Genomic DNA, 17,625 nt, shown 5'->3' on the forward strand with positions numbered 1-17,625 from the left:
CGGGTGTCTGTTTGTGACTGATATCTACCGTGGTTCTAGAAAATAACGGGGTCAGAGGAGCGTCCGTGTCCTTGGGACAGCGTGCATGCGCTTGTGAAGATACGGCGGGACAGCAGGGGTCATGTTCTGAGCCCGGCCTGAGATTCATCCCACTGGGTCAGGACTGACAGAGAGGTAGAGAAGCAGTAAAAGTGAGGCTTGTGTTTCCTGTCATTGCGTATCCCCGCCTGAAACGGTATCTCTCGACAACGAGCAGGGAGTACGGTTTCAGGAAAGACAATACAAAGTGGAACCTGTTAGGAATGCAGCCATCAGGAAGACTGGAGCTTGATTATGCTGTTGTGTGTGTGTGTATATATATATATATATATATATATACATACATATACATATATATATATATATATATATATATATATATATATATATATATATATATATATATATATATATATATATATATATATATATATATATACATACATATACATATACATACACCCAGCCACGCACGCACGCACACAGGTTCCTACAGGAAGAAGCATTCAGCAAGACCTATTGCATTCAGACAAGCAATCGGTCAAGAACGGCGAAATAACAGGCAACCACACAGTCTTATTGAAGAATAAAGCCTTTATTATATCTTCCCACAGTTCAAGTTTGTCAGTCTCACCCATCAAAGTGGTGGCTAATTGAGTGAATAAGTGAGAGGTAGAGCAAGTGTTCCATTCTCACTGTGACCAGCATGAGAGGCACCTGACACAGATGGAATGGCTCCAATGAAGAAGGCCGACAAGAAAACATTAAAATCCCAGCAGCTTCTTAGTAGCACTGCAATAGCTTTTTTTTCCCTTCTTATTCACACAATCATAAATACTCCTCATTATGGATTCACTGACATCGATAAAAAAAAGAAAGAAAAAAAAAGAAAAAAAGAAAAGAAAGACAGACAGAAGCACACTACAGTGTACACTGGATGTAGGCCATGCAAGTCACATGACGGGGTGGGAAGCGGGGTGGAACAGTCAGGGGGCATCGACGCAATTACAGTTCGAAAAATGTAAACCGGAATTGAAACTGAACTGACACAAACTCTGCTGTCGGTCACAGAGAACGAGGTCTGGCCACAGTCCTCCAGCAACCTGCTCACAGCCTCCACAGGATAAGGGTGTCAGTATCTTCCTCCTGGGCGAACAGGAAGGCACTGCATAGCCAGAGACGAAAGGGGGGGGGGGGGGGGGGGGGGGGGGGGGAGGCCGGCGTGGAGCTCTACTGGATGTCCTACATACAGGCTGAGGATGTCCTCCGTTCGGGGGGGGGGGGGGGAGAGCTATCTGGGGGAGACGGAGCGGCCGCAGCCTGAAGCAGGGCACTGAAACCTGAGAGATGGCAGCCGGCCGACGGCACATCAATCCAAAAACAGGAGGACAGGATTCAGCTGGCTTGGGGGGCATGTGGGTGTTTTGCTTTTCACACACTGCATTAAAAAACGAGTACTATGTCAACCCTACTGAGCACACCCAGATTGCCACATCACTCCACAGTGCCAAGATACATACACACACAAAAAGAAAAACGTCCAAAATACTATTTACATCTTAAACACATAAATTATTCCCTAACATACTGGATGTGTAAGGCATGAGGCTTAGGCCTCCTTGCAAGTGTAAGTGCCTATTGAGAAAGACGATAATGTCACAGGGTTTCCCCTGCACTCGAGAGAAGTAAGCAAAGCTAAGAAAAGAAAAGAAAAAAATGCATGAACAGCAGCCCAAACAGTCCCGAAAAAAAACTGCGATAATAATAATAATAATTCAGAACAACAATCTTCAAAATGGCTCAGAGTGGACTGGGTCAAGCTGTGAGTTTCTATTGTTTACCCCATAACACCAACAGGTAATATGATGACAACAGTCCTATTTACACTATAGCCAGTCCCCAACATATCAACTGGAAGTCAGAAAGGGGTGTGTACCTATTGGTGGGGAATTGGTGTGGGGGGGTATTTGAAAGAGGGGGGGGGGGGCCTGCAGGGGGGTGTCTACGAGAGCCATTCTCAAAGGCTAGATGACGACATTCCTTGGCCACAAAATACTTTGTAGAGATTGAGGAATGACTTACAATTTCTGATCTTCCTTGGCATCTGACCTTCCCCCAGGTACACAGTGGTTTGTCTAAAGCCCCAAACCAACCCCCAGCTAGACTGCTGCAACCCTGTAAGTGAACAATCACCTTGTGGCGAGGGGGGGAATAAAGTCTGACTCTCGACATATGATGTAAGGCCACTCCCTTGCAAGTCAAACCGGTTGAAGATACGCAGTATAGAAAAGTGTATTTGCAAATATATCTTTCATTGTACAGAATCATATACATGAATTAACTGATTTTTTGTTGTTGGTGTAACTCGAGAGTTTTCAAAAGGAACAGTTTTTGGCAAGAAATGACCTGCCAACATTCTGTCCTCTCAGAAAACTCTGACAGTGAGGAGGAATTCTGCACAGTTCAGTCAGCCCACACAGTAACAGGAGGGAGAGGCAGGCAGCTTGTGGTGGTCCGGTTGCATGGACAATGTGCCCATCACTGTCCCACAACACCTCTGATGAACTGGGCTCAGGTTTTGGGACAAACGCCTAGTGTGGTGTGTGTGTGTGTGTGTGTGTGTGTGTGTGTGTGCGCACGCGCATCTGGTGTACAGGAATCTGAAGATGTTGCTGGTCGTTCCAGTGAGTTTTTAAAAAGAGGGTCGTCGTTGTTGTCAAACAGTTGTAGATGTCCCGCCTACCCAGTGGAGTTGTGTGTGTGTGGGGGGGGGGGGGCGAGGGTCAGTCAGCGAGGATGATCTTGACAAAACTGGCCACATCTGTCTCTTTGGAGTCATGCAGGGTGAAGAAGGGATGTTTCTGTCGAAAGGGTGCAAAGGCAAAGACACAAAAATCACGGACCAATCACGTCTGGAAACTCGTTTGCTAGTGGTCATTGTTAGGCATTTTGTTTCATAGAGGTAGCACAAATGATGAATCATACACGTTCATTCAAATCAAGTAGGATTCTATTATTAGTCATTTCTGTACTTAGTTTAAATATCTGAAAATGTTAAACCTACCATCAATTCTGTGTAGCCTGGTCTTTCATTAGGTTTCTTTCTTAAGCTGTGAAGAAAAAGAAGAATATTAAACCCAAAACAAACCAACAGCCAAACCGCACACAGTCCACGCATGTCTACTTTGAATCAACTCTATTGCTCCAGGTCAGAGCGAGTTGGTGTCTCCTCTCTGCAGTCAGGGAGGGTAGCACAATGACCCCTGGTGGCCAGCAGCAGTCATGCCAGCAGAAGTCATGCCAACACGGCGGCAGGTCGAGAGCGAGGAGGCTTACCACAGGGAGCTGAAGTCTACAAACTCGGGAGAGAAGCGGCCGGCGGGCAGCTGAGGAGATGGCTCGTCCACCACCTGTTTGAGCTGCTGGAAGGGTGTGCCCCACGAGTCATACGGGAACTTCAGGATGGCCAGCTCGATCTGGGGCGAGACGGCAAGGGAGGCAAGCAGAGGGAAGGAGTGAGAAAGGAGGAGAACAAAAAAACAAAAAAGGGAAAGGCACAACTGCCACCGGGGTGGTCGTCTCACCATTGTGATCCCGAGACTCCAGATGTCTGACTTGACACTGTAGCCTTTCTGGTTGAGGTCTGGGTTGATTCGCTCAGGCTGAAACACAACGACAAACGGTATCAATACGGGCGGAAAACAAAACAGGAAGTAGTCTGGCAACACTTCTAAACCCCCAGTGATAGACAGTTGGTAAACAAAATGCGACATTGCTACTATACAGGCCTAAAATCCATAAAGACGTGCTATATTTGGGTCTCCTCATAGCTATGCTTGCTTACCGCCATGTAGGGCTTGCAGCCCGCATCCATGGTCTTGGCTACAGAATCGACCAGGTGTCCGCTGATGCCAAAGTCACACATCTTGACCTGGCCCTGTGTGTTGATCAGCACGTTGGAGGGCTTGACGTCTGCACAGGGGATATGTCAGGACGGTTAACACAGGGATTACATCAGCACGAGCTCAGTGGGATGTTTGGCTTTGGCAGATACACAGCGTCTGTAGTGGGGGCGTGACGTCCCCAGACACCGGCGTCTCCACTAGAACTCACCTCTGTGTATCACAGACAGAATGGTATGCAGATGCTCCAACGCCTTGACAATCTGGGGGGGGGGGGGGGGGAAGAGTTATTTATGCAGAGACATTTCTAGAAATGACACAGTCTGTGAAGGCCAGTCTGCGTTTCCGATGTGTAAGGACGAGTGCACGTGTGCCAAGAGCTGAGGAAGCAGCGCCCACTCACCGCCACAGTGATCTTGCCCAGAATGTCCTCCGGTATGGTCATGTTTTTCTCGATAACCTGTTTGTAAAACTTGTCCAGAGAAGTGTCCATCAGCTCCATACAGATCCACACATCACCCTGGCAACACACGCATGGGAAACACCTCGATCAATGGTGGAATAACTCTCACACACACACACACACATGCTGACCTCGGCTTTTAGGACACGGTGGGTTTGGTTAAGCAGGTCATTGGACAGGCAGCTACTGCAATATTTACTATTTTGTAAAAATGTTATAGATCATGGGACTTATGACGCCTGAGAATACTGTACGGTGGACCCGTGAGCGGTCTTAACATAAATGACAACAACGCTAAAACACCATGACAGGTCTATGCCAAACGTTTGATTTTTAAGATTTAAGCCAAAAAGGAAAGAAATGCGAAGACCCCAAATGTTCCCCTACCTCTCTGAAGAGAGCTCCGTAGAAGGTGACAGTGAAGAAGCAGTCCACAGTCCTCATGGAGATGTCCAGGTCCATCAACAGCCTCTTCTGCTCCAAGGTGTTGACTGTGGCACGGATCCTCTACAGAACAAACATCCCCGACACAAACAAACACGTTTCAGATTCGGTCTAACGACATGCACCATGAGCCACATAAATCAAAGACATAATTTGGTTTACAGAATCCCAAACACAAGGAATGACCCAGTAAATGTACCCATATATATAGGCTACCCATTGCTGATACGCATGCTCAGAATGCGTTGAGGTGAGGGGAATGAGACGCAGTTGTTCAAACCCCCCAGACCCATGCCGCCGTGGATCCCAAGAGATCGATGCAAGCGAGAGAACCCGAAGAACACGCGCCCACCTTGACAGCCATGATGACACCACTGGGAACGTGCCTCATCTTGTCAACCACGCCGTACGCTCCCCGGCCCAGCTCGGCAATCTGCTCCAAGTCATCAGCCTTCACCACAAAGTTCTGGAGAGAGGGGGAAAAACAAAAAGTCACAGCATGCTGTGGATCCACAGCATCGAGAGGCATCTGGGGAATGTGACCCGCCAAGAGCTGGCCGCCCCTCCCCTACCTTTTCTCCTATAGTGACACAGGCTTTGGAGTCCAGATCTCGCGGTGGTCTAAGGAGAGAAGGACAAGGAAAGCACGGATGAAATGCAGGCGGATGGCTCTATGGTTTGATAGAGTCAGGGTGAGTCGGCGAGAGCCACGAGCCGAGGCTTCCTTACGCTGCTGCTGCAGGTGGAGGCTGCTCAAACACCTCCTTGGAGAGCTTGAGGCCTGGATTCTTCTTCTTCCCTGGGGGAGGACACAGAGAAAGGCAGACGTCAGGCTCTGCACGACACAACGCTCCCATTTCTCCTCCCCCCCCCCCCCTCCAAGTCTGTTTGTCGCGACAATCGCTCCCGCGGATTTTGACAAGTGATATTTCGGGCTTCGTTTGTCGGTAGACTGTTGGGTTGGATTTGTTATCTAACCCGAGATCGACGGCGTGATGAGTCAGATGAGGACACTGCGGTTGCCATATGAACACGTTCTACAAGCAACAACTGGGATTTTTCCCAAGCTTTCACGGCACAGCTTCCCTAACTGCAGGACCTTGGAGACAGTGACAATCAGACACTTGTGTTTCAGTGGTTAAGCCACAGACATCATAGTCTCTGCAGCATGTATTGTCTTTTGACGGCTATTAAGAATGCAAGAGGACAAGAGACTTCTTTTTGACATATCGTTGTGGGACACCAGGCAGGACCTCAGGTATCCAAGAAGAGAGGAAACAGAAATGCCAGAACACTCTTCCACACTCGATGCATTTGGTGGCACTGACTGCCAAAGGAAACTTCGGGTATCCAGTTCAATGTTTCACAAATGAAGAGAGACGGCACTTGTTTTACTTTACTCAGATTTTCCATGAACCACAATGAATGTGGATGCAATGTATTGTGAAGTGGGGGAATAAATGACACATCATTTGTAGTATTTTCTATGTGCAAGCTAAAACAAAAGGCATTCAAAACCTTCCTATGACCTAATGACAATTAAGCAGTCCTTATTCTGACAAAATTAGGCGGGCAGTGGAAGCAAAAACAACAATGCACTTTGTCCCAGTCCCTGAGAAATGACATATTTAAAAGGCCTATCTGGCCAGGAAGGTGTTAATGTAGCGTGGTGAAAAAAAGGAAAAAAAAAGACACATTGTACAACTCTGACCACAGCAGGCTCCACTTCAGAGGGAGGATCTCGGACAAGAACTGCCATCTTGGGCCTGATTGCACAGGAGGCCCTGGAGGCACGGGTGGCTAGCGTGCGCCGTTCTGCTCCCCCTCTGAGGAGGAGTGTGTTGGGGCACGGGCAAGGTGTGCGCGGCAGCCCCCCGGTAGCCTGCGTGCCTCTCTGTCTGACTTGACACATCCTCTCCCTACAGCTGTCAGACCCTTTGGGGTGCATGATGTCATGAGGTCTCAGCTAGCTGGTCTGTTCCGGACTATCCAGAAACCTGAAACCTGTTAACTACACTCGGCAACAGGGGCAAAACCACATCAAAATCCTTACCCTAAGGAATTGCTTAGTGACCTAGTCGGGTGTCAGTGTTTATTCAACCAGAGTTAGAAGTAACATGTCAAGTCCATTATTTAGTATAACACTTGGTTTATACAACTCTTTTAAAAATGACACCAATTTAGTGATCCCTCGGTCATGTGGTGTGTCACAAGACAGGTGACTCAGAGATATTATTCACCATACTTTTAGACAGGCCCACTGATAAGGATACCAGTAGAGGTGATAATATGATTCTGTATAAGAATATAGCTGCTGTGTATCCTGGGAAAGGAGAGGATCAAGGGATGAACAGCTGGATTGCAAATCACCAAGAAACACTGAAGCACTTGCTGGTTTACATACTTGCAGTACCATAGTCACTTTAAACGTGTCAACAAAATAACACTGATCAGCAGCACACAAGGCCAAAGATAGAGCAGTCTAGAATAGTTGATGGCAACAAGTAAAAATGTCAACAAGTTATAGCGTAGAAACAAAACCTTTTTGTTTCAGTAATACAGTGCTGAAAGCCAAATCCATAGCGTCAGCATGGAACAAGCGCCATGTAGCATAAATCCATAATAGGCAGACTGCTTGCAAAATGAACTGTCAACAAAGAACGTCTGCACGAATAGTCACTGACGGTGCAAGTCAAAACATGTAGCTATGGGTGGGCCAAGGCCTATGGCAGACTGAAACACAACGAGTGCAGTGCAAAGCTGGTGTTCCGGGCCTCTCTCAACAATGTGTTTTCAAGACCATGGTAACGCTAGTATGATTGTGTAATAGCACGCGGTGAACCTGCAATGTAAATTGACATCATCAAGCCCTCTAGCCTATATCTGACGTAGTAGGAGAACCTTGATTTTCCATCAGGTGCTTTCTATTCAACTCTGTCTACAACATTACACAACAGAAAGCACGAGATCAACTGTCCACTGTTTAGTTATGCATGTATTAATTTAAATATGGTAATTAACGTATCCACAAAAAAAAGAGAGTAATTAAACTACTAAATAGGCAGACGCAATCTACACGACGTTTAGACTATAAATTTATACAGGCCAATCAGAAAGACCCAACAGATTCAATGAGTCATGTTTTCCCATGCCAGGGCAGGGGACCAAAAAAGTGAGCCAACCTCCGTGTCGTTCCATTGTGTGTGGTTCTAAAATAGGACCCTCTTAGTTCCAAGTCCGAAGGGGAGACATAAATCAGTAGCAGCTAGGTTAGTTAGCCAACTTCCACACCGGCGCTGTTAGCTGGTAGACAGCTAAATACAGCAGGATGAAGCTGTCTGGCTGCGTACGTCTCATCCACACGAAAGCAGCTAGTTAGCTAGAGATAGCTAACGTTAGCTGGTTAGCAAATGTTTAAGCGCCTAAACACAACTAGGTTATGGTTGGCGAAGTTAGATGCTAAGCTTACTCATAAAATCTGACCTGGTTTATACGAGGCTAGCACAAACATTCCCAGAGCAATGTCTTCCAGGTACCACAGTGCAACTTCTGCTTACCGCACACCAACTTTGCACTGGGTCATAGGGGTGGCTATATAACTTAGCTAAGCAGGAAACTCATTCGAACCGTGCTTCGACAAAGCCCCACCTCAATGCTGAGCACGAATGCAAGCATGTTGCATATATGTAGCCAATCCACTAGTCATTACGATTCAAAACATGCAAAAGTCTTACCTCCTTTAGAAAGAGACATTTCCCCGTTGCTGATGAGGGGGAGGGGAGGCACAAAGACTTTTGCCTTTTTTACTCCCTCCCTCCCTGCATCCACCCGCTCAGGATCTGCGGTGGTTTGCTGTGCAACCAGCAACGATGAAAGACTGTAAAAATCTTAATGCAGTTATCGTGCTTTTGTACCCTTTCTGCAGGACTTGGAAACTAAAAACATAAACACCGAATGCACGACTTTATATACGTATTAATAGCGTAATTTGCTTGAGTAAAACGTTGAACTCGATGTGGCCAAAGTCTGACAGCTGAAGACTCCCTAACGTTCTTGCGTAGAAATGGATTTCCGGTCCTGTGTTGTAGAATTGTGGGATATGTCGTTTCATTTAGCAAATGTGTTGTTTGTGTAATTTGTATATCATGCTATGGCATATACTATTGTATGTGTAATCCTTAAGGTCTAGATATTATTGTCTGTCTTCATAATCGTCTTATTATTTAAATTAATTAATATTACTATTAGTAGTAGTAGCATTATTATCCTTATTATTATCGTTGATTTATTATGATTACCATTCCTAACTTCTGAGTTAAGAATATTTTTCATGGTAGTTCATAGTAAATAATGACAAAATAATAATTAAATACCAGTGTTAATAAATGTTGAACCAACTAGAACAAATCACGCTGAAAATAGATGTGTACCTCTTAAATTAAGGTACATTTACCAAAAACAGACTTAGTAAATTATTTATATTTATTCAGAGGAGAAAGAACAAGAAACATAATGTGAGCACTACAAAAAAGATGATCACTTATAGATTAGCTGTCAACACGTTTTACCAAACTGGTTGCCAAGAGAACACTATATTAGAATAGTTGTCTAACTGATTATGGCTGCATTTGGGGGGTTAACAAATGTGTTACATAGATACTACCTACATATCGATATACTACCTTATCTATCTATTGGTGGTTAGTGTATGAGTATGACCTCACTTTCTTTTCAGGATTGTGGTAGCACCAGTAAAGTACAAATAATGAAATTAAACTTAGATTAAAATTCAAAGCAAATACGTAATTCATTTAGCCAAGCATCTTTACAGGTAAAGTTCTATATCCTAACAAAACAATATTCTTAGCAACACCTGACAATCAAGGTACAATTCATTAGCATTCAGTAGCCTAACAAACAAATACAGTAAAGAACTGTACTAGCATGCCAAAAACACACTGAATTTCACCTTTTCTATTAGCTGTAGGTTTTGGAAGACAAAATGAAATATTGCAAAATATTGTGTTGAACTGCCTTAAAACACAAACTGATAAACAGAAGTTGTGATATGAGTTAGCATTTTTGGAACAGTGATCCATGTGTGTGAGATTCGGTGGGCTGGGGTTTGGCAGTGGGCTCTCAGCAAGAAAAATGGTGACTGAGGCATGAGGAATGACTTCCTGTCCTCATTTTCTGGCAACGATGAGGCTATGGTAGAGAGGCTTCACCACAATGTGCAGGTAGAGGGAGCTGTCAATGAGGTACTCTGAGGCCCGGCGCTGCAAGTCAGCATCTGCCAGGAAATCCCCAGCTTCTTCGGTGCTCTGGTGAAAGTTATAGACGTGACGAACCACCACTTTGCTTTGCTGCCTTGCCATGACGATCACTGTCTTCTGGAAGCTCACGCCGGCAAAGTCTGGGCTGGATGTGGCGGGGGTGACGATGATGCGTGGGCGACCTCCATCTGTGCGTGTGGGTTGCATTGAGCCGATCTCGGAGTAGGAGGATCTAACGCTGAGAGGAAACCAGCGAGGGGAAAACAAGGCATTCCAGGTCACTCTCTTACTAGCATCACTGCCGCTGGGGCCCAGCTGAGTTTGGAAGCTGAAGCTGCGGTCGTCTCGCGTGGGGTTGTTGATGACCCAGGGCGAGCCCCAGGATGAGGACAGGTAGTTACGGGGCGTGAAGATACTGCAGTTGACGTCAAAGTACTTGGCCAACTGGATAGGAGAGGCGGAGTGGAATTGGAAGGCCAGGTAGAGCAGGTCCCGTATGGTCTCGTAATATTTCAGCATGAGCGGAGACTGCTTCTGCAGGCGGAAGAGGTGCTGCGGAGGGATCATCCCGTAACGCACCGCCCTCAGGGCGCTCTCCACCGTCAGGCCGGCCGGCTGGTTCTGACCAATCCAGGCCTCCAGGGCCTCATAGAGCTCCAGCTCACTCTGCAGAATGAGGTCGGAGCGCTGCAGCAGGGACAAGAGGAGGTCATCGCTGATGGAGCCCCACTCCCCACTCTGCAGCACGGAGGACAGGTTCCAGGAGAGGTACTGCAGACAGCTGTCCCTCAGGGCCATGTCCCCGATTTGCATGGCATACTGGTACCAGCCAACCACGTGGCCTGTGGGGGACTCACTGGACAGATGCTGGTTCATGTACTGTGTCAGACCCTGTTGCAAGCCCAAAACGCGGTACTTGCTGGCAAGCTTATGCAGGGGAATGGCCTGGTCCAGCCTTACAGAGATGTCACCACAGTAGAGGTATCTGAGAACAAAACAAGCGATCAATTACTCATCTAATTCCAGGCCTGTGTGTGTGTGTCTAAAAAGTTCATTGGTCGTTGTTTAAAAAACATTCCACTAGATGGGGCCCTTGTTCATGTCAAAGGGCAGAAACGCTGCGGCGAACTAATTGTTGTTGTGTCAGTGAGAGCAGTATGTTTTTTGTAATTAAAACATGAATTATCCCTCAACATCGCAATGCCACTGGATGTCATTTACACTGCTATGTTCTCAAAGAGATTTTCCCTCTTCTATCATTCCCCATCCCATACCGCTAACAGCCTGGCTTGTTTACCTGATGAACTTGTCGAAGACTGCAGCACAGTCGGGGGCCTCCCTCAGCACCAGGGTGCTGCTGTTGCGGCTCAGGAGCAGCTCCTCAAAGATCTCGCTCTGCAGGGACAGCACCAGGGCGTGGGCCTGGATCACCTTCACCTCGTCCGTGTTGATGGTCTGCACCCTGAGGGCCACGTCGCTGGCGTTTCCCTGGGCCAGCAGGGCCTCCAAACGCTGCACCAGGGTCATTGAGTGGTTTAACACCGTGGCACCATTCTCCAGCGCCGACTCCTGCTTCAGAGCAGCTGTGGGGTGTGTGTGTGTGTGTGGAGGGGGGGGGGGAATAGGGTGATTAGGGGAAGCAGACAGAGGCTTTCTTCCTTTTGTGTTAATTGTTCTGTACTCCATAACTTGGAGTTTGACACGATATGGAATTCAACTATCCTGCTCTGTGGATATTTTCATGTACTTCAATGGAACCATAGTTATAGCATGTTTATGTTATTTGTGTAACTGTCCCAAATATACAAATTACTTGGCCGATTCTAAATATCCATATGAGCCTCTTGACTCTCTTCTGGACTCTAGTTTATCAGTTATGAGGCAGATTTTTTGACCCCTTTCCATTAACACTCATTAACACTGTAGTGTAGTTCAGCAGGCAGTAACCCAACTGCGAATCTTACCTGTTGCACGGTAAAGGTCAGTCTAGTGCACAGAACACAGTAAGCACTAGAGAATGAAACGGTATGTCAGGGGGCGTAATTACACTCTAAACTAAAAACACTCATCTCTGAAACTGAAGAAGAAGAACAAAGATGTCATTCCCTGCTTCAGTGCAGATGACACCATTGATTCAGTTATTGATATGACTCGTTTCAGTCAAAAGCTTTTGGGGATAACAAGCCAGGTGGTTGACTCACGAGCCAGTGAGTTTGCAGCCGTCATACAGATGGCTCTTTCTACAGGGTCCTCTTGAGCTTCGGCACAAGTGGCACCCACTGTAAGATGGCATGAAAGACTCAGCCTGACACACTGCTGCTACCGAATCTTCATCCCTCGCCTTCCACAGCAGCTGCCAGAGCTTGTTACTGCCGAGCTTAATGAGACCCAGGTGGAGGACCCCCCCTGGCTCCCTCCCTGGGCAGCCTGCTGGTCCTCCTCGCACCACTGGGATCACACATCTTCACTTCAAAGTAGCCCTTGCTCACATCATTAGACCATCCTCCACCCGGGACCAGCTGAGCTCGTGCCCCACTGACACCCCTACTTTCCGTCATTCTCAATTCTAAGTCATCCAGTAGGAATTTGATTTGTATACCAGTTTTGTAACTGCCGAGCATAATCATAAGTACAGGGTTTCATTTGCGAATTAAAAGGATTTATTTAGTCCTGTATCCATGTTATTCCTCATGTCAGACTTTCAGGTCCCTGCATTGAGGCAGACAGAGCCCTTGTTTGGTTATAAATAAAGCAACAGGAACTGTCTCATCTACTTCAACTCAGTGCGTTCACTTAATCTCAGAGGGACTAAATCCACTAAATAAAACATTCCCCCCCGTCCAACCATCGCCCACATCACCCCTCATCTATTTAGAGCTCAGAGGAAGAAAACTTCTGTTCAGGCTCAGTAGCATCATCGGGTCTGGTTTACTGGAATCTCAGGCTATAGCCTATCCCCTCTCCATGCTAGCAGCACCCATATATCTGAGAACAGGCAGGGAGAGCCAAACCAGAAAGGACAGCAGTGCTAAACTAATGCCCAGACACTGCCTTAGGGCTGGCTGGATGAGAGCAACCATCACATGCCGTGCCCTACAACCTGGGGGAAAAGCAGACCCTGACCCCGAAACAAGTCTTTTCTTCAATACATAATACAAGATAAAAGAAGAGCACGTTGAAAGAGATTACTGATGAAAACAGGACTAGCAGACCAGACCTACTAGATGCCATAAGCCAACCTTACCTCCTCCAACTGTGGTAGCACGGAAGCACAACCCCACAAAGAGGGTGGTCAGATAGACCCGGGAAGGGATTCCTTCTTTAAGAGTGCGTGCCATATCTGGTCATCTATTCCTTCACCCTCGTCCGTTCCTTCGTCTGTGGTTTGCTCTGCCTCTCTCCGGTCTTGTCCTTGGGTGCCGTGTCCGTGAGGTGTGTGCGTAGGGTGGGTCGCCCCGTGTACTGCCCCGGCTCCCTGTCCCGCACTCTTTATGTAGGACGCCGGCCTTTCCCCCAGCGAATCTCGCAGGCTCGCGGACTCCATTGATTGGTGGAATCTGGCAGGGCCGTTGCCATGACGACGGCTTTGATTTTTGAATTTCTCCCTTTTCGATGTTTGTGTGGCATCGATCAGTGGCACTGGGCCAGATGGGGTCTCTGGAATGTTTTGAGGATGGGTGACAGAAGGGTGGTTAAGGGAAATATCAAAAACCTATAGGAATCAATGCTCCTTATTTTTGAGTAGCACCATTGATAAACCGGACACCGTTTAATTGTATTGAATGGAAAATCTGACAGGACAGAATCTGTCCAATCTGTGTCAAATCACAAGATTATTAAGTATGTATTAGTGCACCATTAGAGAGCCACCAATCTAATTATCCCGAAAACCATGGGACATGCTATTATCTGTCATACTAACTCAGTATTTAACTTAATTTGAATTTGAAATGTGCTGACTGGGCCAAATCACAGATCCACAAACATCACTCAATGTAATGCGGAGCTGTGTGAGTTTACAATGCTGCTGAATTATACACAAATATGCATGATCCAGTGTCACATATGACCAGCTGGGCCCTGAGTTCACAGGCAGCTGCGGGCAGGGAACATGCTAATTGCCAGTGCGGGAATATTCGAGTCGATACCGCACACACTGTCCCTTACGAGTAAGAATTAAAAGGCCACATGGTGTCAGAGGAAAATCACACCGAAGTGGCACGCAACAGCAGATGAAATGTGGCTCTGCATGGATAAGCCACCCCCTCACATGTGCACAGGAGGACTGCACTCGTGACCTTGAGATCACGTACCTTCCCTTGGCATGCGGAACTGTTATTGATCCACCTGTAAGCATCTAGCCAGTCAACGCCCAAATCATTCTCAACATTTCTGACAAACGTCTGACCCCTGACTGAGATCAAAAACGAGCGACAGAAGTATCTCAAACTAATTTGCCCTTACTCCAGCCTAAACAACTCAATACATCTGCATTTACAAGAGAAACGGGATGAGCAAACGGCTGTGCATATAGGCTGTGGTCAGGTATGCGTGCCATCATACAGAGAGTCACAACATTACTGGCTTGAACACAAAGAGACCAACATCATTTTAGAGAGAACTCGCTTTTTTAGAGTGAGGAGCCCTGGAGGCTGTTATCTTCCTTCCCAAAAGAATGCAGAAGCACAGACGACCTGAGAGATGTCCACCTGGGCTGTGCCACAGCTAAGAATAGCCTGACACGTTCTCAGAGGGAAGCTGCCCCGAGCTGCTTTAATGAGGCCTGCTACAGCAGCCAGGACAGCTCCCTGGGAACATCAGCAAACACGATCCAGGCAGAGGACTTGCACCTGACTTCTCCCAACACACATGCATGATGGGACACGTGGTGCAGCCTGTACACGTAGTGCAATGCACCTGTACATGTGGTGCAGTGCATGTTAACGTCAGATTCCTATGACGTGACAAAGTCTTTGATCTGCCTCCGAAGGCGCTGAGGTATAATGTGTTATACGTGCAGAATGTTATTTCAGAATGACACTGTCCTTGATTGTGAGCCAAACTGACCATGACACCATGGTGTAAGGCCTTTCTGGCCTCTCCACAAGGACCATTGGAGTTAATGCCATCAGGAACGTGATCATAGGGTTCAGGTTGACAGGGTGCCAGATCTGTAAAAGCCCCCCTGGGGTGCAGGTCCATGGAAGGATTGATCCCCCACAGGAGGCCTAATCTAACCCATCACACGATGCTCAACAATGGGGTTTGGGACAGGGCGTATGCCAAAGCCATCGCCACAAAGGTGTCCTAACTGACCTCAGGATCCTGCTGAAACCGCATGGCATCGACCAGCTTAATGGGCTCCCAACTAGGTCTCCGAAACATCACGCACCCTGAAAACGGACTACTTTAGGGTATGAACGGATAGACATCACACATCATAAACCACCAACTGCTTTAGCACGTAAATACACGCACAAACACATACAGAGAGATTCAGACAAACGTTTGGGTTCAAATGTGGGTGGTACAGCTTTTTTTTTTATAACTGAGGATGTGTCATTAAATATAATTGTCTTTCTAAAAAGTAGGGGGGACAGATTTGCCTTTCTCAAAATGTGTAAGGATGCTTATGCTGCTGGACATAGATGTTTCTCTTTGATGATCAAATATCCTCTACCGGTGCATTTTATTATTTGTATCAAAAGTAAAATAAAAAAGATAAATCAGTGGCTTCACACACAATTTAAATAGAAAAGTCTGAAATCAATGACAGTATTCAATAATGTTCGTTTCAAATGGTTACTAATTGAAGCAGCCTTTATAGTAGATCAATAGCACAGTCATCTGATCGTGTAATGTAATTTGATATCCAATATGTGACATGGTCAACTCAATTAGACATTTAATAATCATTATGGCTGGAAGGCAGGCATCACAAAAACATAGTTTTGTCGTCCTTATTTTGTTTTGTGATTTTATAAGAAAAGAGCACATTTGAGACCATCAGATGGAAGTGTCATTTAAACATTTTAAAGCTAAACATAAACCACCCTTTCCCATTGATAGCACCCACCAGGTGGCTCTCCATACTGAAGTTTAAATCGACAATTTTCTCATGAAAGGGTTCAGTTTTATCATTAAAATGATAAAACGTATAGGGGGAAAATAAAGTCGAAATAACGTGTATCGATGACAACCCCCGAATAGACGGAACTATGGTGCGTATGTTCTACTGGCCTAGGTGAATGTAGCCTACCTAAATTGTTAAAATGCCATGCCTGCAATAATCTGATGGAATATGTAAAGCTTTCTTGACTAGGCTTCTTGGTTTGGCTCAAGAGTTAAAACTCGTGGTGTGGGTTAGGTGACCACAGTTGAGGAAAAAAGAAAGCGGATGGAGGTGCCAGTTGTGTGGCGGATGGTAACTGTCATGCTGAAACGACGTGCCACTGACGACTGTCTGTAGGCGGTAGATAATGGTAAAACGAGAGAAAACGAGAGAGCAGGTGGGCGGAAAAAAACAGGCTGCGATCAAGGAGTCATCCTGTAAAAAAAACTGCGAACAGACATTGAGCATACATTTGGCTGTAGCCAAACGTTGGACACTTGTACAAAGAAATTAATCTGGATTATTATTTGGTCAGCGCCAAACTCACGTCCTTCCCTGTGTGCAGGTAAGAGGCACCGATGGAGGGGAATGATTAGATGATTCATGACATTGTACTATACTTAATTGTTTTTTAACACGATCATTTTCATCTGTTAATCTTGAATTACAATGAACCGTAGTATATCTAATGATAGTTAAAAATTGGTATGTATAGAACGATGATTCCAAGCAGAGGAATAGGTTACAGGTGTTTGGAGCCACCTGTAAGCACAAGTGCAAAGCATACTTTCTCTTTTTAGTATCAGTAAATCTAATTATTTATAGTAAAAGAACGTCTCTATTCAGCCCAAATGCTGGATTAGGGGACCTTATTACAAATATTTGACTTTCTATTAAGACATATCAACATACCTGTTGAACTTCTCCAAACCGATTGCTGATATGTTAATTGTTATCTATTCAATGGACTTTCAATTGTTAGTTTAAAAACAGTTCCCCCAATGGAGTCCAGTTATTAATTTTAAGGAATAGCCTAATACGAAATAATGAAGAATTAATGCATTAATCAATCAATCAATCAATTAATTAAGCATCCTGGCAGGATGACAGGTGTGGCAGATAAGTTCCAGAAGGTTCAGAGGTTCAGGGGTTCCAGAGTTGCCTGCATAGTAAAACAAATAAAAATAATAATAATTAGTTAGAGAAAAATGAAGGACGTAGCGAAACACAAGAGTAAAACAGCAGTTGTTGTTGTAGTTAGTAGATGGGAATCAGATGTTTGAATGGTTTCTGATTATCAGACGAGTTGGCAGAAAGGATTTGTTGTGTGGTCTTCTTCTCCCAAATCGTAGTAATACCCAACTGTCTTGTGAGTCCAGGCTGAGGAGC

At 45.9% G+C, this 17,625-nt stretch overlaps 2 protein-coding genes across 3 annotated transcripts; both read right to left on the reverse strand.

The window, feature by feature from the left end:
- Nucleotides 1-1,828: 1,828 nt before the first annotated feature.
- Nucleotides 1,829-8,915, reverse strand: LOC146253260 (dual specificity mitogen-activated protein kinase kinase 6-like). Of its 2 annotated transcripts, none has more exons than XM_084678059.1 (12): nt 8,583-8,915; nt 5,578-5,647; nt 5,421-5,469; nt 5,201-5,314; nt 4,792-4,911; nt 4,345-4,461; nt 4,153-4,204; nt 3,884-4,011; nt 3,624-3,701; nt 3,376-3,515; nt 3,104-3,149; nt 1,829-2,900 (listed from the first exon to the last, which is right to left on the reverse strand). In XM_084678059.1, exons 1-12 carry the CDS (start codon nt 8,599-8,601, stop codon nt 2,823-2,825), a joined length of 1,011 nt encoding a protein of 336 aa, XP_084534185.1. In that variant the 5' UTR covers nt 8,602-8,915; the 3' UTR covers nt 1,829-2,822. The 2 variants fall into 2 exon arrangements, with proteins under 2 accessions (XP_084534185.1, XP_084534184.1); XM_084678058.1 differs by lacking the exon at nt 8,583-8,915 and adding an exon at nt 8,332-8,463.
- Nucleotides 8,916-10,034: 1,119 nt separating this feature from the next.
- On the reverse strand, nt 10,035-13,462 carry LOC146253261 (BTB/POZ domain-containing protein 17-like). The gene is made up of 3 exons (XM_084678488.1): nt 13,369-13,462; nt 11,422-11,707; nt 10,035-11,109 (listed from the first exon to the last, which is right to left on the reverse strand). The coding sequence occupies exons 1-3, from the start codon at nt 13,460-13,462 to the stop codon at nt 10,035-10,037; spliced, it is 1,455 nt and encodes a 484-aa protein (XP_084534614.1).
- Between the last annotated feature and the right edge of the window lie 4,163 nt (nt 13,463-17,625).

The sequence above is a fragment of the Hypomesus nipponensis genome, chromosome 17, assembly GCF_054491055.1.
Source record: "Hypomesus nipponensis isolate SF chromosome 17, ASM5449105v1, whole genome shotgun sequence".
NCBI classification, from domain to species: domain Eukaryota; kingdom Metazoa; phylum Chordata; class Actinopteri; order Osmeriformes; family Osmeridae; genus Hypomesus; species Hypomesus nipponensis.

Excerpts from the sequence above, each read along its gene's own strand:
- LOC146253260 (XM_084678058.1), bottom strand. The coding sequence starts at position 8,359 with ATGTTTGTGCTAGCCTCGTATAAACCAG. Across the intron at positions 4,912-5,200 it reads GTGTCATCATGGCTGTCAAG|AGGATCCGTGCCACAGTCAA; the intron begins GTGGGCGCGTGT and ends TTTGTTCTGTAG. Across the intron at positions 4,205-4,344 it reads TGGGCAAGATCACTGTGGCG|ATTGTCAAGGCGTTGGAGCA; the intron begins GTGAGTGGGCGC and ends CCCCCCCCCCAG.
- LOC146253261 (XM_084678488.1), bottom strand. The coding sequence starts at position 13,462 with ATGGCACGCACTCTTAAAGAAGGAATCCCTTCCCGGGTCTATCTGACC. Across the intron at positions 11,708-13,368 it reads TGCTACCACAGTTGGAGGAG|CTGCTCTGAAGCAGGAGTCG; the intron begins GTAAGGTTGGCT and ends CACACCCCACAG. Across the intron at positions 11,110-11,421 it reads GTCTTCGACAAGTTCATCAG|ATACCTCTACTGTGGTGACA; the intron begins GTAAACAAGCCA and ends TTTTGTTCTCAG.